The sequence below is a fragment of the Papio anubis genome, chromosome 3 (assembly GCF_008728515.1).
Source record: "Papio anubis isolate 15944 chromosome 3, Panubis1.0, whole genome shotgun sequence".
Taxonomy (NCBI): domain Eukaryota; kingdom Metazoa; phylum Chordata; class Mammalia; order Primates; family Cercopithecidae; genus Papio; species Papio anubis.
This window is the reverse complement of record NC_044978.1, coordinates 129972900-129997409: the sequence shown is the minus strand read 5'-3', so window position 1 is coordinate 129997409 and position 24510 is coordinate 129972900. Positions and strand designations below refer to the sequence as shown.

At 36.4% G+C, this 24510-nt stretch overlaps 1 protein-coding gene across 8 annotated transcripts in view; it reads right to left on the bottom strand.

The window, feature by feature from the left end:
* The window catches only part of ARHGAP24 (Rho GTPase activating protein 24), a 527106-nt gene that overhangs the window by 6837 nt on the left and 495759 nt on the right, over nt 1-24510 (bottom strand). For all 8 annotated transcript variants that reach the window (XM_017959307.2, XM_031664078.1, XM_021939110.2 and 5 more), the window contains 2 exons: nt 18763-18884; nt 141-1218 (listed from right to left, as the gene is read on the bottom strand). In XM_017959307.2, coding sequence (XP_017814796.1) covers nt 141-1218; nt 18763-18884 — 1200 coding nt within the window. The remainder of the gene's footprint in view (nt 1-140; nt 1219-18762; nt 18885-24510) is intronic.

Below are 24510 nucleotides of genomic sequence, written 5' to 3'. Positions count from 1 at the left end.
ACAAAGCTCATAAATGGTGGAGCAAACTTGGGTTTTTTTTGACTTTGGAGCCAGCATATGTCACCCTCAGTGTGATCCCATCCCACAGTAGGAGGCTACTGAGCCCTCTCTGGTAGTTACGACCTCCAGATTTTCCTCACCTCTTTATCCTGGACTCATACTCTATCTTCTGTTTGGTCATTTCCTGTTTCAGGCTGGAAACTAAACTGTGCAGTGCACTGTGGTTGCTGCTGCTGTTACCAACAAATGTCTCACTGTTGTCACTGCTGCTGGTGGCACGACTACTTCGACCTCCCACACTCCTATGGTCACTTTTGCTTTCATAGTCCCTGGGGTGGGAAAGGTCTTCCTGTGGGGGCCCATCCAAAACAGGGTCCTCAAAGTTCCCCCCATAAAAGTCTTGCTCTGGACAGGTGGTGGTGGAAGAGCGACAGGAGTTGGAGTTCTCAGGGAGGGAGATTTCACAGGAGGAAGTGGACCAGGTGGCGCTGTCGATGCTCTGCTTGTCATCAAGGTTCATCATGGAGAACTGTTGATGGACGTTATCGTAGGTGGACAGTCTGTTGTGCTGGCCTGACTCTCCAGCTTGTTCTTTCTGCTTGTTATCCCTCAGGGTCACATAGCCATTTGGCAGCCAGCTCATGTTTCGTCCATTTGCAGGGTTCCCGTGTGTGTCGCTGTTCAAAATGCCCATGCGCACCGTTCCATTCTGTACACTGTGCGTGCCCATTTTGGTACCAGATCCCTTCAGTGAAGAGGTCCTTCTAGACTGTAGGCTTCCATTGGGGGTGGTTTGCGCCTTCTCAAGACCTTCTGCATTACTGCTGCTGAAGGACCCATTGGTAACTATCCCACTACCCTTATTAAAGGCTGGGTTCTTTTTGACCATGAGAGGGGGGCTTCTAGACACATCTAGCTTGTGAACGCTGTTCCTTGGGCTGTTGGTTTTGCTGCCTGATAGAGCTGTGGGGGATCCATTGTCCATGCTGCTTCTCTGGGGAGACTCAGACTTGTCCCAGGAGCACTGCCTACCAGGGCTGTTCTTGGTGTTATTGTTCTCCTTGTTCTGCAACTGCCCCATGGTGGCTTTCTTTTGAATTTCATTGTTGTTGTTGCTCACTCCATCTTGGGGTTTGCTTTGTAGTTCTGCATCTTTGGGAAAGAGGCAATCATGTTTGCTAATCATCATTGACATCAACTGCTGGACCACCACGGTGCCTAGAATTGCATAGAACATAAAGTAGCATGAGTGAGACAGTTTTTATTTATTTCTATTTCAATGTGACTCTTAAAGAAACATATTCAAGTGAAAATTCAGCAGTACCAAACCATATTTTTAACTATGATAACAGCAATAGAAGCTAAAAGAACTTGAGCATTTACTCTGTGCCATGAACTGTGTCAAGCACTTTGCTCTTGTAATTTAATTGAATTTTGAAACAAATCTATACATATATATTGTTATTATCACTGTATTATAAAGGTTCAGTAACTTGATTAAGGTTACATGTTAAGGACCAGACCCAGGGCTTGATCCCACAGTTAATCATTAAAAACCTGGGCTCTTAATCATAATACAATATTTATTACAAATTTGACATTTAATTCTGAGAAATATTTCTTAAGAGGAGGTGACTGTGACCTCTCAACTAATAATTTCCTCAAACTATCAAGATACTTTAGTGGTATCTGTAAATGGAGCCCGATACAATCAGGGTGGATGCATGGTTTCTCTAATGTATCAAGATAATGAAATCCATAAGACGTTTGTTTGCCATTCAAAAGCTTTAGGGCATTTTAAGTGACATCAGCCAGAATGGTGTAGTGAAGACCTCCAAAAATCCTCTTCACCATATAAGCAACTAGCAAAAATTTCCAGAATCAACTATTTTGGAATCCTGTAAATTAACTAATGGCTTGATGCAATCTGGAGAGTGTTTACTTAAGAAAAATGGCGGAATGTCAGTAAGAGCAGCAAGGTCTGTGGCATTTTAACTTGCTCTAATCTTATCCTCCTCTCCTTGAAAACCAACAGCCCACAATCACAAAGAAAACCAGCCATCTGGCAGCCACTGGAATGGGCAGAGCAGGGTTGGATTTTAGTTAGTAAATATAGTTTCTATATAAAATACTTAAAACTTGAGATTTGGTGAAGAAAATGATGAAAAAAGGCTTTTGACAATGCAGAATTTCATTAAAACAGCAGCTAATTGAGAGATTGTCAGGGAGTAGAAACCTGACCTGGGGCAAGACCACTTTTTAGCTTCTGGTGACACCTGGGAAATATAATTCAAAATCAGATTTTGAATAGGAAAAATCATATTGTATTCATTTATATTCTACACACTTTTCCTGTGATGATTAAAAACTTATTAATATTTTAGACTGCATATCAGCAATAAGCAAGATCTACTCCTACATCAATGTTATTCAGATTTTGAAGTTCATAAAAATTACCTGGAGATCCTGTTACAAGGAAGATTGAAATTCAGTAGGCATAGGGTGGAACATGAGATTTTGCATTATAAACCAGCTTCCAGATAACATCAGCAATAATAGAATAGTAGCGCTGGGATCATCTGGAAGCTTGAAAATTTCAGCACCCAATGCAGAGCTTCTGAATCAGAATCCTGAGGTGATTCCTGGGTGCATTACAGTTTGAGAAAACTGTAGTAGATGCAAATATTTCCCTTATATCTTCCAAATTAAATTTCTTGGAAGTCCGAAAGATAAGATTCATTTTTTTTTTTTTTTTCAGATGAGAAAATTGAGGGTCAGAGAGGTTAAGCTATTTGCTCAGGGCACAGAGACGATGTGATTAGGGTGAAATGTAATATTTAGTCTTATTCCAAATTATGCATTTGTCCTAGTATATTTCAGCTGCTGCAATTTAAAACTGTAGCAGTAATAAGCAAACTTGGGATAGTTTTAAAGATAAAACTAGATAAAGATAAATATCTATTGAATTACCATCAATCATTACAGAATTGTGAAAAAAGACTGAAAGTAACAATTCGCTGTATTACATAGCCTTCTTTTCTCTTTTAGTAATCTCCGAATTTGTCATCATATTTTCCATGCATGTTAGCCATGGATCTGATAAAAAGGATTTTAGAGCAGTTAGAATAACACTGTCAAACTTGTGTACTGTGCTTGAAGACATTGTGTATTCAATGCTATTTTACTATTTGCCCATATGCAGACACACTTTTAGAAGTTTGCAGTTTCCATTATATATGACCCTGTCTAGTATTTTGGGAAAATGGGCCTTTTTCCTATCATTGGAATGTTAACATTTGAAGTATCACTGCTTCCCGTCATAGCTATGAACTCTGTGGAGGCATGTAATTAATTGAAGAGCAACATCCCTAAGGTGTCCATGATGAGTCGGTGAACAGCCATGTCAAAGTGTACTTGCCATAATTATGGAGTATGAGTGTTAGGTCCCTAGATATTTAGAAGTCTCTTTTGTATCTTGGGAAGCTTTGATTCCATTTAGTCTCTGGGACAATAAATGGCCATAGCCCCTTGTAAAGGGACTTTCTTAGAATTTTTATAGCCATTCAGGACAGACTAACACAGTAGTAATGATGATATGTGTACCACTAAACACACTATCATTTTTTCCTTTTGATTTGCTGTCATTTTCTTCTTAGAATACCAGTGAGGAACATGAAGCCCAGACAATGAGGTCAGAGTGGTTATAATCACCAGCCCATTCTGAAGAGTCCAAGCAGATTCTGGAGTTCCACGGTGCTACACGATCCAGCAATTCTTCCCTGAACCATATAATTTTATCCAGGTTGACTCTAAATACCACATAATTGGCACTTTTCATCATAAGCATTGGCTAAAAATTTGATTTTTCTTTTAAAAACCTAGGGACTTTAAATATAATATGTAAATGCAAAAATATATGCAAATGACAGTATTCTGTGCAATATAGTTTCAATTTGTATTTTTTGCAATGAATAACTTTGTACATGTGTCATTTTGCATGTTTGAAGATATCTGTAAGATACCTGATGATTTTTGACAAATGTATACACTCCTGAAAATACCACCTAATCATGATATAGAAAAGTGACACTTAAGCCTCTTTGGAGTCAGTTCCCTCCCCCTAACTCTGGCTCATAGCATCCTTTATAAGCTTTCTGTCTCTATAGTTTTGCCTTTTTTACAATTTCATATAAATGGAATAATACAGTATGTAGGCTTTCATATCTAGGTATTTTCCACTTAGCATAATAATTTTGACATTTATTTGTGTTGTTACATGTAGCAGTTCGTTCTTTTTATTGTCAAATAGTATTACTTGCTGTAGATGTGCCACAATTTATCTATTCACTAGTTGATGGAGAATTGGTCTGTTTTCAGTTTGGGGCTAATATGAATAAAGTCGACATGAACATTTGACTCCAAGTCTTGGGTGAACATATGTTTTCTTTTTCCTTGGGTAAACGTTTAGCACATGACTCTGCTGGGTTTTATGGTTACTGCATATTTAAGTTAATAAGAACCTACCTAATTCTTTTGTGAATTGGCTCTAACATTTTGTATTTCTACCAGCCAAACTTGGTATATTTTCAGTCTTAACTTTACACTTGGTAAGAAATGTGTAGAGACATCTTATTATGGTTTACATTTTAGTTTTTCTAATGACTAAAGACGCTGAGCATCCTTCTGTGTATTATTTGCTATTTGTATATCTTCTTTGATGATGTGTATATTTCAAATCTTTTGCCATTTTGTTTTCATTGAGTTGACTGTCTTGTTTTGCATGAGTTCTTTACATATTCTTAAAACAAGTTATTTATCAGATATGCAACTTGCAAATGTAGTCCCCACTTCCAAAAAGGCTTGACTTTTCGAAAAGTGTCAATGTTGACAAAGTCCAACTTACTAAATAATTTCTTTAAAAAATATTTTTATAGTTAGAGCCGGCTCTTTTTGTGTCCTAAGTGTTGACTAGCACAAGGTCATAAGATGCCTTTAAAAATATTTTCTTCTATATATCTTATACTTTTAACTCCTACATTAGGGTCTGTGATCCATTACAAGTTTTTTGTATGTGATGTGAGGTAAGGATTGAGGTAATTTATTTATATTTTTTAGGGCTATGAAATTGTTCCAGCATCATTTGGGGAAATGACTATCCCCTTTCCATTGAAATACCATGGTATATTGATCAAAAATCAAATGACTACACATATTTCTGGACTATCTGTTCTATTTCATTGATCTGTGTGTCCATCTTTATATCAATACCATACTTTTAATTATGTGTGGCTTTATACTAAGTCTTGAAATCAAGTTGTGTATATTCAACTCTGTTATTTCCTTTCAAATTGTTTGGGCTATTCTAGATAACTTTTACTTCCCTGTAAAACTTATAATCAGATTGTCAATCTCTACAAATAAAAATTCTAGTGGAATATTTTTGTGACAATGATATTGAAACTATAGGTCAATTTTGGAAAAATTAATAGCTTAATAATATTGAGTATTCTAATACATGAGCAGGGTATTTTTCCCCATTTATGTAGTTCTTATTTGTTTGTTAATGTTTAGTAGTTTTCAGAGTGTGTCTTATACATGCTTTCTTAAATTTCTGCCTAAATATTTTAAATTTATGAGTGTTGTTCTAAATAATAATTTTTATTTCAATTTCTACTTGTCCAATGTAGTGTACAGAAATACATAAAGTTTTATAAATTGACTTTGCATTATGTGATCTTTACATATTTGCATATTAGTTATATTAGTTTTATTTGACGATTACATAGAATTTTCTACATAGAGGTTCATGTTGACTGTTCATGTTGACTGTTTTATATATTCCTTTCCAATTTTATACCTTTTATTTATTATTACTGGTTAAGATTTCCAGTACAATGGAAGTGGTGTGATAAGGTAAACTTACCTTAAACCTGATCTTAGAGGAAAAGTACTTGGTCTTTTATCATTAACTATGGTATTTTAACTACATTTTTCTGAGATAACCTTTGTTAATTTGAGAAACTTTAAAATTTTTTTATCTGCATCCGCGATGTTTTTTTTGTATCTTAAAGTGGTGTATTAATACAGTGAATTACATTGATTGATTTTATATGGCTAACCAACCTATCTTCCTGGGATAAACCCCACTGGTGCTGATTTATTATCCTTTTTATATGGTGAAGTCAATCCAGTAAGGTTTTGTTTAGGATTCATATGTCTATATTCATGAGGGATATTATTTCGTATTTCTCTTTTCTTGTAACGTCTTTATCTGTTTTGATATCAGAGCAACATTGGCCTCATAAAAGTAGCTGGCAAGAATTCCCTCTACCTCTTTTTTTCTGAAAAAGTCTGTACACAATTAACATAATTTCTTCTTTATATGTTTGTTAGAATTCACCAGTAAATTTAAGTTAGAGGTGTTTTTGTTTTTGTGGGAATGTTTTTAATTACAAATTCAATTGCTTTACTAGTCTCAGTTTCTTTCTTTCTTTCTAATCTTGAGTGAGCTTTGGTTTGTATCTTTTAAGGAACTTGAACATTTCACCTCCATTGACAAATTTCTTGGCAAAAAGTTGTTCATAATAGTCCCTTATGGTTATTTTAACATCTGTAAGATCTTTGGTAGGTCACTTCTGTTAAACCTGATATAGGTAATGTAACTTTGTTTTTTCTTTTCTGATCAGTATGATGAGCGGTTTACCAATTTTAATGATCTTTTTAACAAACCGGCTCTTGGTTTCACTGGTTTTCTAGATTGTTTTTGTTCTCTCTCTATTTTATTGATTTTTGTTCTTATCTTTATTACTCCTTGCCTCTGTTTTCTCTGGTTTAAATTAGCTCTTCGTTTTGCAGCTCCCTGAAAAGGAAACTTAGAGAATTAATTTTAGGTCTTTATTCTTTCTGATATAAGTCCATAATTTTATGAATTTTCCTCTAAGCACTACTTTATTTGCATCACACAAACTTGGTACAATTTTTTTCATTTAGTTTTTAAACATACCTGTATATTTATATTTTAAATGATGTGTATACAGTATAGAGTTGGGTGTTGAATTTTTATTTTTCTCTGCCTTTAGACTGGAATATATAAGGCATTAAGATTTAATGTAATTATTGATACGGTTGGGTTTAATTCTGTCATCATGGTATTTTTTTCTACTTGTTGCATCTGATAATCGCTCCTCTTTTATTTTTTTCAAGTACTTTTAAAAAAAATGTTAATTATTATATAACATTCCATTTTATCTTTATTGTTGGCTTATTAGCTAATACTTCATTTTATTTTTTAGTGGTTGTTCTATGTTTAAAATATTCATATTTAATTTATTATGGTCTACCTTTAAATAATATTGCAACACTTTGCGTACAGATTAAAAGCCTTACACTAGTCCACTTTCATCTGTTTGCTTCCATTTTCTGTGTTTTATTCTGTCATTATCATACATTTCACTTCTGTATATATTATGTGTCCTACATTATATTATCTTCGTTTTGCTTTATGCAATAGGTTATCTTTTAATGAGATTAATAAATAAGAAAAATATTATTTTATATTAACTCACATATTATTCCTGTGTAGTACTCTTCATTCATCTGTGTGCATATGTGTCTATCTGGATTCATATTCCTTCTGCCACAACAACCATTTAACATTTCTTATAGTGCAAGACCATCAGTGATGAATTTACTCACAGATTTATTTTCTTTCTCTCAAAATGCCCTTAGCTCCTTTTTATATTTGAAAAATATTTAAATATATCCACTGGACATAGAAATCTAGGTTAATAGATTTTTTTCAGTACTTTAAAGGTTTTGATCCATGTCTTTTAGTTATATAATTTCTAACAAGAAATCTTCTGCAACATTTCTCTTTGTTCTTCTGTGTGTAATGTGTCCTCAGTTCCTCAGTCTGCTCCTAAGCTTTTCTCTTAAAGTGGTTCTCAGCAGTTTAGGATGTGCTTTTGTGTGGCTCCCTTTACATTAATTCTGAGCTTCTGTGTTCTTTGTGTTTGTAATTTTCATCAATTCTGTGAAAAAAATGAGTATTTTTCCTCTGTGCTTCGTGATAGTTTCTCTTATAAAGACAAAGTTTTTATAACTATGAATTTATTCTTTGTAAGTTTTCTCCTAACTTGCTATTAATCTCAAGTGTAATATTCACTTAAGTAATAATTTTCATCCTTAGAAATTCTACTTGAACTTTAAAAATATATTTGATTTATCTCTTTGTCATGTTACATTTTGCTTTACCTTCTTGAACATATTAACAGAATATAATAATATCCTTGTCTGCTATCAGAAATGACTCAATCACATTTGGGTCTTTTTCTATTAGCTATTTTATGTCCTGGTTACAGTTCATATTTTTATGATTCTTTGCATGCCTTGTAGTTTTTAATTGTATGGAAAACACTGAGGGCTTTATACAGTTGGTGACTGAATTTTGAAAAAAAATACATATTCTAGATGTGTTGGACTTCGTTCTGGCACAGAGTGAAGCATCTGGGGATCAGCTGAATCATATTTATTATATGTTAATGGGCTTTAATTTTTAGAGCAGTTTTAGGTGCACAGAAAAATTGAGAAGAAAGTACAGAGGGTTCCTATATACCTCCTCTCCACCACCTTTTTAAACACAGTTTCCCCTTTTATTAACATCTAGCATTAATGTGGTATATTTGATACACTTGATGAGCCCATATTGATACATTATCATTAACTAAAATTCATAGTTTACATTAGGGATCACTTTTTGTGTTGTATGTTCTATGAGTTTTGACAAATACATAACGTCATGTACCCGTCATTCCAGCAACATACCGAATAGTTTCACTGTCCTAAAAATTCCTTATGCTCCTGGTATTCATCCTTCCCTTCCTCCCTGTGCTCCCATTGGATCATTTAAAAGTTGCTTTAAAATTTGTGAGGTCTAATCCATAATTTAAGTCTTACCACTAAGGTAATACCTTTATGAGAACTCTACACAATGCCTCATTATCAGGACTTTGCACTCTTTCTGTGGGAAAGACAAATTATTTCAAGCCTACTTTGAGGCCCAGAAATTGTTCAGACTATGGATCTCTGGCAAATTCCCTCAAGTCTTCTGTAGTGTCCTCTCATGCAAACATAAATCAGTTCTCATCTACCCTCCGTAGATTTCTGGATGCTCTATGTCTAGTTCTCTCTTCTCTGTTTTCTACTCCCCCAAATTCTAGCTCCCTTGGGCCTCTCATTGTCTGATCTTACTCTCTTCAGCTCAGCAATACCTGGACTTTGTGTGCATTTTTCTTTCCTGTGATATAATGTGAAAACTGCCTCCCAGTAGTAATCTGAGGCAATAACTGGGTTCCGCTCATTGGTTTTCCTTCTCTTATGAATCATAGGCATGTATTGCCCATTGTTTAGTGTCTAAAAACTGCTGCTTCATACAGTTTTCTGGTTTTCTAGTTGTTTAATTTGAACAATCTCTATTCCTTCATCGAGAGAAGAAGCAGAATGCAATATTATTTGTCAGTAGTTTTAAATACTGCTGAAAAAACATTCTAAAAGTTTCCTTGAAAGCATGTATCTGTTATATAGATATGGATATGCTTATATAGCAAGGATATCATTAGCGGCTACATCAATATTTGAATGGTAGCAAGAAGGAGAGTAATGGCAAGGAATGTATAGAGAATTTTTCAAGTAAAAGATAATTTTAAAAGAGAGTATTTTTAAAAATAAAGCAGTCTCCATGTTTTTCAATAGAATTCATGTCAGTTGACTGCAAATAGTATGTTAATAGCCAAGAATAATGAGCTTCATTCACTTAAACATCTAGCAAAATAAGAAAAGAAAATAGAAATAACTATTATGGGTTAGTAAATATGTAAGGTTCATTTTCCAACCTGTGCAATTTTTACTCTGGCCTACTGTTGAAAGAAGAATAAAAGCACTTTTGGGAGATAAAACCATCTCATTTGGATCACACTCACTCAGATCAGGCTAATGCTGCAAACACCTATTGTATCTCAGGGGTTACTTCAGCTGTAGAGCATATTTGGTTGAATTGTAATTGTGCATGTATAAAATGCACAGCAAATGACTAGGAGGCATGAGCACAACTACAAATTTGATCTCAGAAGTCAGAGCCTGTGAGAGATAATGCCTGTCTGCAGTCTGATCACTACCTCTCTTCTTCAGCCAATCCCCAGAGCTACCAGAGTTACTTTTCCTTTTTAAAACTTTTATTTTAATTCAGGGGTATAAGTGCAGGTTTGTTACACAAGTAAACTTGTGTCATGAGGGTTTGTTGCACAGATTATTTCATTGCCCAGGTATTAAGCCTAGTACCCGTCAGTTATTTTTCCTGATCCTCTCCCTCTTCCCATCATCCGCCCTCCAATAGGCCCCAGTGTGTGTTGTTCCCCTTCCTCTGTCCATGTGCTCTCATCCTTTAGCACCCACCTATAAGTGAGAACATGAGGTATTTGGTTTTCTGTTCCTATGTTAATTTGCTGAGGATAATGGCCTCCAGCTCCATCCATGTCCCTGCAAAGGACATGCTCTTGTTCATTTGTATGGCTACACAGTATTCCATGGTGTACATGTCCCACATTTTCTTTACCCAGTCTATCATTGATGGGCATTTAGGTTGATTCCACATCCTTGCTATTGTGAATAGTGCTGCAATGAACATACACACACATGTGTCTTTATAATAGGATGTTTATATTCCTTTGGGTATAAGAGTTACTATTCTGGCTGGGCATGGTGGTTCATGCCTCTAATCCCAGCATTTTGGGAGGCCAAGGTGGGTGGATCACCTGAGGTCAGGAGTTTGAGACCAGCCTGGCCAACATGGTGAAACCTCATCTTTACTAAAAATACAAAAATTAAACAGGTGTGGTGGTGGGTGCCTGTAAACCTGGCTACTCAGGAGGCTAAGGCAGGAGGATCGCTTGAACCTGGGAGGTGGAGGTTGCAGTGTCTGTGATCATGCCACTGCACTCCAGCCTGGGAGACAGAGCTAGACTACATCTTGAAAATAGAAAGGAATTGCTTTTCTAAAACAAAAAATCCAATGTCAACATGCTCTTGCTCAATAGTTATCAAAGATTCCTGAATGCAGAATGGTCTATAAGGCCTTGAAAATATTGTGAAAAGTCTTTCCAGCCATTCTTTCACCAGTCTTCCCTATATGCCCTGATATCATTGACCTTACCAAATTTTTCACTTGGATGCACTGTGATCTTTCTTACTGCTAAACACTGAATGTTTGTGTCCCCAACCAAATTCATATTTTGAAATCCTAACCCCCAGTGTGATGATATTAGGAGGTAAGGCCTTTGGGAGATAACTAGGTCACGGGGGTGAGGAGCCCTCATAAATAAGATTAGTACCCACCTAAAAGAGATCTCAGAGAGTTCCTCCACCCCTTCAGCTATGTGAGGACACAGCAAGTAAACAGCTGTATGTGAACCAGGAAATGGGTTCTCACCAGATACCTATCTGCTGGCGCCTCAATCTTGGACTTCCCAGACTTCAGAACTGTGAGTAATACATTTCTGTTCTTTACAAGCTACCCAGTCTATGGTGTTCTGTTACAGTGACCCCAGTGGACTAAGATACTCACTCTCTTACCAATCTTTATATCTTTTTCTGGTGGAATAACTGTTTAAATGTCCCATCTGTGATGGTTCCCCTGACCTCTAAGAAAAATACCATAATTCCCTACTTTTTGATCTCATAGCCCTTTGACATATCCTGTATATAACATTTTTCATACTATACTTGAATGTTTAGCGGTTCAAATCTGCAACTAGGCAAGGCTATAAGTTCCTGTAGGGCAAAACTTTTCCTTATTCATCTTTGCATTCCCAGGCTTACTGGTGAGTATTGCATAAAGTAGTTGCTTAATGAGTATTTATTGAATGATTAATTAAAATATATTTTAAAAGATTATTATTGTGAAAAGTTAATTCTACCCTCAGATATGGCATCGAAGTCTAATTTTATATAAATCAGGAGAATGAATAAGAAAAGAGGAGAAACTTATTTGTGGAAGTAAGAAAATGAGTAGATTCAGAGAATGAGGAAGGGCAGAGGAAGACAAGAGACCTTGCATGGGTGGATTTGGGAGAGTTTTGAGAGACACTGCATGGAATGGATTTGGGAGAGTTTTGAGAGCAGGGCAGACAATAACAGATTACTTTAAAACAACTTTCTTATTGTAGTTTTGATTTGCATTTCTCTAATGATCAGTGATGATGAGTTTTTTGAAGTAAGTCTGTTGGCTGCATAAATGTCTTCTTTTGAGAAGTGTCTGTTCATGTCTTTTTGCCCACTTTTAATGGGGTTGGTTTTGGTTTTTTTCTTGTAAATTTGTTTAAGTTCCAATGAGATGCCATCTCATGTCAGTCAGAATGGTGTTTATTAAGTAGTCAAGAAACAATAGATGCTGGCAAGGATGCAGAGAAATAGGAACACTTTTATGCTGTTGGTGGGAATGTAAATTAGTTCAACCATTGTGGAAGACCGTGTGGTGATTCCTCAAAGATCTAGAACCAGAAATACCATTTGATCCAGCAATCCCCTTACTGGGTATATACTCAAAGGAATATAAATAATTCTGTTATAAAGATACATGCACACATATGTTCATTGCAGCACTATTCACAAAAGCAAAGACATGAAATCAACCCAAATGTCCATCAATGACAGACTGTATAAAGAAAATGTGGTACATATACACCATGGAATATTTTTCAGCCATGCCATAAGAAGGAACAAGATCATGTCCTTTGCAGGGACATGGATGGAGCTGGAAGCCATTATACTCAGCAAACTAATGCAGGAACAGAAAACCAACCACCACATGTTCTCACTCACAAGTGGGAGCTGAACAATGTGAACATATGGACATACGAAGGGGAACAACACACACTGGTGTTTGTTGGGGGAAGGTGGGGAGGGAAAGCATCAGGAAATATAGTTAATAGATGCTGGGCTTAATACCTAGGTGATGGGTTGACAGGCTCACAAATCACCATGGCACACATACCTATGTAACAAACCTGCACATCCTGCACATGTACCCCAGAACTTAAAATAGAATTAAAAAAAAGTTTACTATTGTGAATAGTGCTGCAATAAACATACGTGTGCATGTGTCTTTATAGCAGCATAATTTATAATCCTTTGGGTATATCCCCAGTAATGGTCCATCAGTGACAGATTGGATTAAGAAAATGTGGCACATATACACCATGGAATACTATGCAGCCATAAAAAAGGATGAGTTTGTGTCCTTTGTAGGGACATGGATGCAGCTGGAAACCATCATTCTTAGCAAACTATCACAAGAACAGAAAACCAAACACCGCATGTTCTCACTCATAGGTGGGAACTGAACAACGAGATCACTTGGACTCAGGAAGGGGAACATCACACACCGGGGCCTATCATGGGGAGGGGGGAGGGGGGAGGGATTGCATTGGGAGTTATACCTGATGTAAATGACGAGTTGATGGGTGCAGCACACCAACATGGCACAAGTATACATATGTAACAAACCTGCATGTTATGCACATGTACCCTACAACTTAAAATATAATAATAATAAATAAATTAAAAAAAAAAAAAAAAGAAAACATATTTTAGGTCAATGTCAGACCAACAAAACAAAAACAAACAAAAAAAAAAGTTTAAAAAAACACCAAAAAACAACTTTCTATGCATTAAGAATGCAGTCAGATTTAGTATTTTCTCTAGAGACACAATAAACATCTAACTTGTTTTTAATTATTTTTGGATGCAAGAACACTTTTTCTTTAAATACTGACTCATGCTGAAGACTGGGCCAGGATGTGGCTAGGTGGTTTATGTGCTCAGTGAGGTCTCCTGAAAGTTTGGTTGCTGTGAGCTGGTTTCTTCTGGGGCCTGATTGATCCTGGGTAAAATGAAACAACTACACTCCCAGGGAATGGAGACCTCCCCGTGACCCCCAACAAATTACGATAACAGATGGGATTATTTTGCTTCTCCATTTTTCCTGTACTTAAAGAAAAACAAACAAACAAACTTATTTGTCTACTTGTGCACCTATCCCTTACACAATTATTGGTGCATTTAGAGAATTTACTTTTCTCATTGGGTATCAGGTTTCTTACCCACAAAGGAGGCACTACGCAATTTTTAAAAGATTTCTCCTCAAATAACAAGATACACAACAAGAGTTTAAAGAATAACAACAACAAAAACACTGACTTCTAGGAAGATGATGGTAGCACAGTATTGGAGCTCCTGAAATCCTCAAATAAAAACAGAGCAACTAGATAGCAAAGCCAAAACTCATGGGCAACATTTCCAAAACACTAGCTGACAGGGTATCTCCCCAAATCCCCAAATATGTGTTGGTGGAGACAAATCCTCATTTCCACAAGGCCTGCATGATGTCAGTGTCTCTGTAGAGGGAAGGAGAGAGGAGCAATGGGGACTCTGATGGGCCTGGAAATACAATATCCCCAAAGTGCCGCATAGATATTCACTGGAAAAGGCAAAGAGTTAATTTAAGAAGAGCGGCTAAAATTGGGAGGGATTGTACCTAGTCCAATAGAGGTGGCCAGTGGCAAGGTCTGAAGGAGTCAGACATCCAGCCCCTAAGATCTCTCCACACTGACCAGCCAGGACTCCCTTGCAGACAGTGTTTTGCAAGGAGGGGATACTGCTAGGAGAGAGGTGAAAATTGAGAAGGACTAGGACAACAGAAATTAAAGAACGGGAAGAAAGACCAACAAAAATCAAGAAGGCAATAAAGCCAGGATATCTCAGGAAGCAAGATGCCATATTTTTTTTATAAGATGTGAAAAAACAGATTGAGCTCTGTGAAGTCAGAAAAGTTAACCTGAATGGATCCTTCACACACATGGCGTTGTGACAACATGCCATTTGGAAAATTCACTGAGTTACGCTAATCCTCCAAATTCTTACACACATATTCCTATAGTATCCAAGATGTATTTGTTAATATCAACACTAATCTCACTAGAAAAGTGCTTAGGAATTTAGGAAGCTGTCAAGCTCAAGGTTTTAAATGCAAATTTTTCACATGCAAGTTTAAATTTTGTCAATGGCAACACACTGACAGCTGTATTTCTTGAAGTGAAATGTTTAGTTCATTTTTGAGAATGTGTCTGCTAAATGCTCTAGTCTGAATAACTGTAGTTTGTCAGTTGTTCTTTCAAATAAAAATGGAGTTCCGAGAAAAAGCAGTTAGTGCTGCTCAAATATCACACAAATGCTTCCCCTTGAGCCGATCATACTGTTACTTTTAGAAGCAGTATGCAGAAGTGCTTTGTACAGACAGCCGTCTCTCCACCCTAATATTAAAGAAATGTGTTCTCAAGGTTGATTATTTAATGCAATTAACAGTTTTTACTGTTCAGCAAGAACATTCTTAAGTAAAATTGGCATTTTATTCCGTATTGTAAATGCGTGGTGATGAAGAATATGGTGCTAGTGGGGTTTGGTGGCACTGCCTTGATTCATACTAAAGTGTCAGCTGCTGTAGCCGTCACTGCTTTAGCACCACTTGTGCAAATGTCAACACAGTGAAAGGGCAACAGCATCTTCATATTATTATGAAAATATATTTGAGCCCATGAACCTCCCGAATGCATCTCTGGGGCCCCCAGTTATCTGAGTACTACATTTTGAGAATCTCTAGGCTGGAAAGACATCAATACAAGGACCAGTAGTGAACATTAAGTGGATAGATTTATATACATATCACCAAAGATTAAATAAGGACTAAAATGGAGAGGGTATAGTGTATAATGGGTATATATTCTAACAGCATATAGTATAAATATTAAAAGAATAAAAGGAGGATTAAAAGAGCACATGTAAAGAATTTTGCAGTAACGTTACTGGTGTTGGTATTGTTATTCTGAGACTACTGTGTGTGATGAGTTATAGAGCAAATTATTAATTATGAGATGTTCTAATTCTGTTATCCTCGGTGTCTTTGCAAACCAAGATTCCTTGGAAGAAAGGGAATAAAACTGTAAAGAGAAATGAATAAATAAAAACCCTGTAGTTACAATTTTGAATTGTAACTAATGTGAACTTGTGAGGCACTATTTCTTTAATAGGTAAATATGTATATGTGTTTATTATGCATGTAATATGTACATGTGTAGTGTGCATTCATATCTACTAGCTCTGCCAACTAAAATGTCTAGAAACAATGACCAAGCCAGTAGCAACGAGCACCACTGGCACTAAACATCTAGTTTGCCTTGAAATATCATTTCCCCACTAAAAGAAGTCAGGAGTTTTTTGGAAATTGACTGATTCCAGGTTTGAGGTATAAAATATATGAGCCTAAGAAATCCTGTCATACTAAAAAGAAAAATAGCTACCCCAAACTAGGAAGACCATGTCAAAAGAACTAAGAAGACAACTTGAAGATGCTTCCACTGGCCAAAGATGGGAAAATTTGAGATTCAATGAAGGACAGTAATTACAATGTATTGACCAAGCAAATTGATTTTAATACATGACCTTATAATGATATTTTAAAAGTATTCACAATAATATGTATACTGGGAAGACAAAGAAAATAACACTCACTTTTAAAGGAATTAAAAAATCTGTTCATGTGCTTTAAAAACTGGTAAGTAAAGGGAAAGACTCAAGCAGCATTTATCTTGCCTTTTAAAGTTACCATTGGGTTCCTAAGTAGTAGATGAGAAGAAATTTTTTAAAAGTGTTCCAATTATTAACTTAAAAATTAAAATACTGCCATATGGGTGAACCTTGAGGACATTATGCTAAGTGAAATAAACCAGTTAAAACAAGACAAATACACTATGATAACGAGTATATGAGGTACCCAGAGTAGACAAATTCATAGAAACTGAAAGCAGAAGGGTAGTTGCCAGGGCCTGGGGGAGAGACAAGGGGGAGTTCTTGCTTAATGGGTAGGGAATTTCAGTTTTGTAACGTAAAAACAGCTCTGGAGACAGATCGTGTTGATGGTTGCAAGACAATGTAAAGATACTGAATGTTGCTGAACTGTGAACTTGAAATGGTTAAGATGATACATTTTATGTTACGTGTGTTTTACCACAATAATGAGTTGAAAAAAACACATAATTACAATATCAGCATTTCAGCTTCCAGCGAATTAATAGTTTTAGGAATTTTGTTAAGTTCACAAAAAGAGAGATAAAGTGACATTATGTGTCTCCCGATTAAAGGGCACAACACAATCAAAGGTCATGCCAAGAAGATAAAACATGGATTTTATCCAGGTCCTAACTTGTAGAAAATGCAGAGAGCAGAGAACTATTAATATATTACACTGCACCATGAATCAACAAATCCATGAATCAACAAATCCAGACTATGGGAAACTCTACAAGTGAAATAACATGATTTTTCAAATGGCAGGTTATAGGGGATGCTGTATATTAAAAAATTCTTAAAAGCTATCAATTAAAGGAATAGGAAACTTAAATGTAATATCTGGGAAGTCCATTTGGGTGATAAAACTACAAAGAAACACACAGAAATTGCTATAAAAGTCTGGATATTAGGATGACAGACGCTGGGATTGGGTCAGGACACAGGAAGAGTTTTGGGGATGCCAGGAAAAGTTCTATTTTTTTAACTAGATAGCTATTTCTAGAGTACTTGTTTTATATAATTCATTAAGATGTATGTGAGTATGTGTGTGTGTGTGTGCCGGTGTGTGTGTGGTGGTGGTTTTATGTATTGCATGTATTTTAATTTATAATAAAGATTTCAAAAAACAATGGACCAATGTATCTCCAAGCTTCTTGCAGCTTCAGATTTCATATTTTCTAATGTCTGCTAGACTCTTCAGGTAGAAATTAAGTTTTCTGAACTATCTCATTGCCAAAAATTTGATGTTCAACTTATATTGCCCTTGGTGTTTAACAAAGGAAATTAAACTGAAGTGATGTTAGGCAGACATGCAAAAGCTTTTTTTCTCACGCACAAGATCGAAAGAAATGAAAACATTGGAATTTTAAGGAAAGGAACAGTATCAGGTAGTAAAATCCAGGCGACTGAGGGGGACATTTTATTCTAGACTAAATAAACCCAGAGTGAATCTAAAAATAATTATTGTTTCCCTTTCCCTTTTTCCTATTAAGTTCTGAAATCATAAATTAGTCCAGTTTGCAGCAAACAATGGTGCTATTAATGACACAGAGCACCTAGGCCTGCTAGAAAAAAACAAAGTGCAGTTCATTGTTGAAAATAATTGAGACACTTTGTAATTTGAATAACAAAAATTCCTTCATGTTTTAACCTACAAATAGACAAGCAGCATTGTCTTATAAAAAAACATTTTTCCCTCTTTAAGTCAGTCAAATAAAATCAAAATTAAGAAAAATGTATATTAACTGAAAATAATAACTTTTTGAATTTTCTGAAAATTGTATTGAACTCACAAAGTGAGGTAGTTTTTTTCAGTTCTTGAATACTTTATGTATGATTTATGAAGGTTTCATTTATTCTTGTAAGGCTAATGAAGAGGCATTTTATACATTTTATGTTTAGTAAACACAAACAAAAAATACCTGACTCTTCAAAGGAAGATTTTACGTTTAAAGAACTTCAGTTAATAAATGGAGTTGCCATGTATTCATTTATTACCTTGGTTTGCTCAGAGGTGAGTAGATTCTGGCCAATGAAGAGATAATTGCTTCTTCTTTTGATGAGGGTATAAAACAATCATTTACTTACCCTCCATGATAGTCAAAGGATCTTCCACTTTGGGGCGCAGGATGTTAGGACCAAAGACAGTTGCCAAGTTCTGCACACTCATTTTGTTAACTCCCGAGTAGGACTGTACTTCATCCAAGAACCTGTGGCGTATAAGCATATGATCGAAACACAATGGGATCAAATTTGCCAGTGGAAGAAAAATCAATCATTAGAAAATTTACAAACTAAAGTACGTTCAAAGATGACTATGGAGACAGAATTATTTGAATGTTCAGACATCTCTCACTCAACCATATTGCAAATTAGGAAGGATCAAACTTTATGTATCATATCAACTATCTGTCTTGGCCTGGCCTGCTTTGATTTCCTCTGTCAATCAAAGGAACAGGTGTGTTTGAACAATACTAACAGGGACTTGAGAGTCAACAATGTTGATTCCCTTCTAATCCCTTAATAAAGTAATAATTTGTATCTATATTCAATTAGAGGACTGTAGATAAGATCAGCTGGTAGGATGCCTTATTTTAGAGAAGAGGAATTAACCCTCTTTGTGGAATAATTTGTGAGCTTCAAAATTATAGTATATTAAGAAATGAGATAAAATACAGTCTGGGCATGGTGGCTCACACCTGTAATCCCAGCACTTTGGGAGGCCAAGGCAGGTGGATCACTTGAGGTCAGGAGTTTGAGACCAGCCTGGCCAACACATGGTAAAACCCCATTTCTAATTAAAAAAAAATAAAAAATCTAGCTGGGCACAGTGGCGGGCGCCTGTAATCCCAGCTACTTGGGAGGCTGAAGCAGGAGAATCGCTTGAATTTGGGAGGCGCAGGTTGCAGTGAGCCAAGATTGCACCATTGCACTCCAGCCTGGGGGTCAAGAGTGAAACTCTGTCTCGGGAACAAAAAGAGAGAGAGAGAGAGAAACATAAAATACAGTAGAAATTAAAACACAGTTCTAATGATATAAAACATTGCAAATGCAAACTGTTTCTATTTATTAGGTGCTAAAAAGTAAGAGGCATGAAATAGTAGGAGAGATTGTTTTCATAATCTTTCAGCATTTCTTTATTCCTCACCTCCTCTTCATTTATACAAGAGTTTCTATAATTTCATGGCTTGCTAATTGTACTGATGAGATAAAGAGGAAATAATGAAAAATTAAAATAACATATTTATATAGTGCTAGTATGTGTCAGTCATGGTGCTAATTTATTAAATTCTCAAAGCATCTCTCTGAGGTAGGTACCATTACTGTCTCTTTTACAGATGAGAGTCATGTGGTACCAGAGGGGGGAGTCTTCTCCAAAGACAGAGTTAGTAAGGGGGAAAGCTAAGATCTGAACCCACCAGAGGATGTGACACCAGAGGCCATACCCTTAACTACTATATCAAGACTTTTTAAAAAGGTGCCTATTTCCACACATTCACTACTGTGATACAGCCTAAACTACAGTAACACTAAAGGCAAAAAGTCAAACTAGCATTTCTTATTTAAAATACCTGAAATTAAAAATCTGCTTAAATCCTTGACGCGAGGTTAGGCATTTCTATTGTGGAGATAAAGACTTACAATATGGTTCCAAATAAACTTTTTCATCCCTTTTACTTGTATTTTTTTTTTTAATTTATTTATTATTATTATACTGTAAGTTGTAGGGTACATGTGCATAACGTGCAGGTTTGTTACATATGTATACTTGTGCCTTGTTGGTGTGCTGCACCCATCAACTCGTCATTTACATCAGGTATAACTCCCAATGCAATCCCTCCCCCCTCCCCCCTCCCCATGATAGGCCCTGGTGTGTGATGTTCCCCTTCCCGAGTCCAAGTGATCTCATTGTTCAGTTCCCACCTATGAGTGAGAACATGCGGTGTTTGGTTTTCTGTTCTTGTGATAGTTTGCTAAGAATGATGGATTCCAGCTGCATCCATGTCCCTACAAAGGACACAAACTCATCCTTTTTTATGGCTGCATAGTATTCCATGGTGTATATGTGCCACATTTTCTTAATCCAATCTGTCACTGATGGACATTTGGGTTGATTCCAAGTCTTTGCTATTGTGAATAGTGCTGCAATAAACATACGTGTGCATGTGTCTTTATAGCAGCATGATTTATAATCCTTTGGGTATATCCCCAGTAATGGGATGGCTGGGTCATATGGTACATCTAGTTCTAGATCCTTGAGGAATCGCCATACTGTTTTCCATAATGGTTGAACTAGTTTACAATCCCACCAACAGTGTAAAAGTGTTCCTATTTCTCCACATCCTCTCCAGCACCTGTTGTTTCCTGACTTTTTAATGATCGCCATTCTAACTGGTGTGAGATGGTATCTCATTGTGGTTTTGATTTGCATTTCTCTGATGGCCAGTGATGATGAGCATTTTTTCATATGTCTGTTGGCTGTATGAATGTCCTCTTTTGAGAAATGTCTGTTCATATCCTTTGCCCACTTTTTGATGGGGTTGTTTGTTTTTTTCTTGTAAATTTGTTGGAGTTCTTTGTAGGTTCTGGATATTAGCCCTTTGTCAGATGAGTAGATTGCAAAAATTTTCTCCCATTCTGTAGGTTGCCTGTTCACTCTGATGGTAGTTTCTTTTGCTGTGCAGAAGCTCTTTAGTTTAATTAGATCCCATTTGTCAATTTTGGCTTTTGCTGCCGTTGCTTTTGGTGTTTTAGACATGAAGTCTTTGCCCATGCCTATGTCCTGAATGGTACTACCTAGGTTTTCCTCTAGGATTTTTATGGTATTAGGTCTAACATTTAAGTCTCTAATCCATCTTGAATTAATTTTCGTATAAGGAGTAAGGAAAGGATCCAGTTTCAGCTTTCTACTTATGGCTAGCCAATTTTCCCAGCACCATTTATTAAATAGGGAATCCTTTCCCCATTTCTTGTTTTTCTCAGGTTTGTCAAAGATCAGATGGCTGTAGATGTGTGGTATTATTTCTGAGGACTCTGTTCTGTTCCATTGGTCTATATCTCTGTTTTGGTACCAGTACCATGCTGTTTTGGTTACTGTAGCCTTGTAGTATAGTTTGAAGTCAGGTAGCGTGATGCCTCCAGCTTTGTTCTTTTGACTTAGGATTGTCTTGGAGATGCGGGCTCTTTTTTGGTTCCATATGAACTTTAAAGCAGTTTTTTCCAATTCTGTGAAGAAACTCATTGGTAGCTTGATGGGGATGGCATTGAATCTATAAATGACCTTGGGCAGTATGGCCATTTTCACGATATTGATTCTTCCTATCCATGAGCATGGTATGTTCTTCCATTTGTTTGTGTCCTCTTTTATTTCACTGAGCAGTGGTTTGTAGTTCTCCTTGAAGAGGTCCTTTACATCCCTTGTAAGTTGGATTCCTAGGTATTTGATTCTCTTTGAAGCAATTGTGAATGGAAGTTCATTCATGATTTGGCTCTGTGTTTGTCTGTTATTGGTGTATAAGAATGCTTGTGATTTTTCCACATTAATTTTGTATCCTGAGACTTTGCTGAAGTTGCTTATCAGCTTAAGGAGATTTTGGGCTGAGACAATGGGGTTTTCTAAATATACAATCATGTCATCTGCAAACAGGGACAATTTGACTTCTTCTTTTCCTAACTGAATACCCCTGATTTCTTTCTCTTGCCTAATTGCCCTAGCCAGAACTTCCAACACTATGTTGAATAGGAGTGGTGAGAGAGGGCATCCCTGTCTTGTGCCAGTTTTCAAAGGGAATTTTTCCAGTTTTTGCCCATTCAGTATGATATTGGCTGTGGGTTTGTCATAAATAGCTCTTATTATTTTGAGGTACGTTCCATCAATACCGAATTTATTGAGCGTTTTTAGCATGAAGGGCTGTTGAATTTTGTCAAAAGCCTTTTCTGCATCTATTGAGATAACCATGTGGTTCTTGTCTTTGGTTCTGTTTATATGCTGGATTATGTTTATTGATTTGCGAATGTTGAACCAGCCTTGCATCCCAGGGATGAAGCCCACTTGATCATGGTGGATAAGCTTTTTGATGTGTTGCTGAATCCGGTTTGCCAGTATTTTATTGAGGATTTTTGCATCGATGTTCATCAGGGATATTGGTCTAAAATTCTCTTTTTTTGTTGTATCTCTGCCAGGCTTTGGTATCAGGATGATGTTGGCCTCATAAAATGAGTTAGGGAGGATTCCCTCTTTTTCTATTGATTGGAATAGTTTCAGAAGGAATGGTACCAACTCCTCCTTGTACCTCTGGTAGAATTCAGCTGTGAATCCATCTGGTCCTGGACTTTTTTTGGTTGGTAGGCTATTAATTGTTGCCTCAATTTCAGAGCCTGCTATTGCTCTATTCAGGGATTCAACTTCTTCCTGGTTTAGTCTTGGAAGAGTGTAAGTGTCCAGGAAATTATCCATTTCTTCTAGATTTTCCAGTTTATTTGCGTAGAGGTGTTTATAGTATTCTCTGATGGTAGTTTGTATTTCTGTGGGGTCGGTGGTGATATCCCCTTTATCATTTTTAATTGCGTCGATTTGATTCTTCTCTCTTTTCTTCTTTATTAGTCTTGCTAGTGGTCTGTCAATTTTGTTGATCTTTTCAAAAAACCAACTCCTGGATTCATTGATTTTTTGGAGGGTTTTTTGTGTCTCTATCTCCTTCAGTTCTGCTCTGATCTTAGTTATTTCTAGCCTTCTGCTAGCTTTCGAATGTGTTTGCTCTTGCTTCTCTAATTCTTTTAATTGCGATGTTAGAGTGTCAATTTTAGATCTTTCCTGCTTTCTCTTGTGGGCATTTAGTGCTATAAATTTCCCTCTACACACTGCTTTAAATGTGTCCCAGAGATTCTGGTATGTTGTATCTTTGTTCTCATTGGTTTCAAAGAACATCTTTATTTCTGCCTTCATTTCGTTATGTACCCAGTAGTCATTTAGGAGCAGGTTGTTCAGTTTCCATGTAGTTGAGCGGTTTTGATTGAGTTTCTTAGTCCTGAGTTCTAGTTTGATTGCACTGTGGTCTGAGAGACAGTTTGTAATAATTTCTGTTCTTGTACATTTGCTGAGGAGTGCTTTCCTTCCAATTACGTGGTCAATTTTGGAATAAGTACGATGTGGTGCTGAGAAGAATGTATATTCTGTTGATTTGGGGTGGAGAGTTCTATAGATGTCTATTAGGTCTGCTTGCTGCAGAGATGAGTTCAATTCCTGGATATCCTTGTTAACTTTCTGTCTTGTTGATCTGTCTAATGTTGACAGTGGAGTGTTGAAGTCTCCCATTATTATTGTATGGGAGTCTAAGTCTCTTTGTAAGTCTCTAAGGACTTGCTTTATGAATCTGGGTGCTCCTGTATTGGGTGCATATATATTTAGGATAGTTAGCTCTTCCTGTTGAATTGATCCCTTTACCATTATGTAATGGCCTTCTTTGTCTCTTTTGATTTTTGATGGTTTAAAGTCTGTTTTATCAGAGACTAGTATTGCAACCCCCGCTTTTTTTTGTTCTCCATTTGCTTGGTAAATCTTCCTCCATCCCTTTATTTTGAGCCTATGTATGTCTCTGCGTGTGAGATGGGTCTCCTGAATACAGCAGACTGATGGGTCTTGACTCTTTATCCAGTTTGCCAGTCTGTGTCTCTTAATTGGAGCATTTAGTCCATTTACATTTAAGGTTAAGATTGTTATGTGTGAACTTGATCCTGCCATTATGATATTAACTGGTTATTTTGCTCATTAGTTGATATAGTTTCTTCCTAGCCTCGATGGTCTTTACATTTTGGCATGTTTTTGAGATGGCTGGT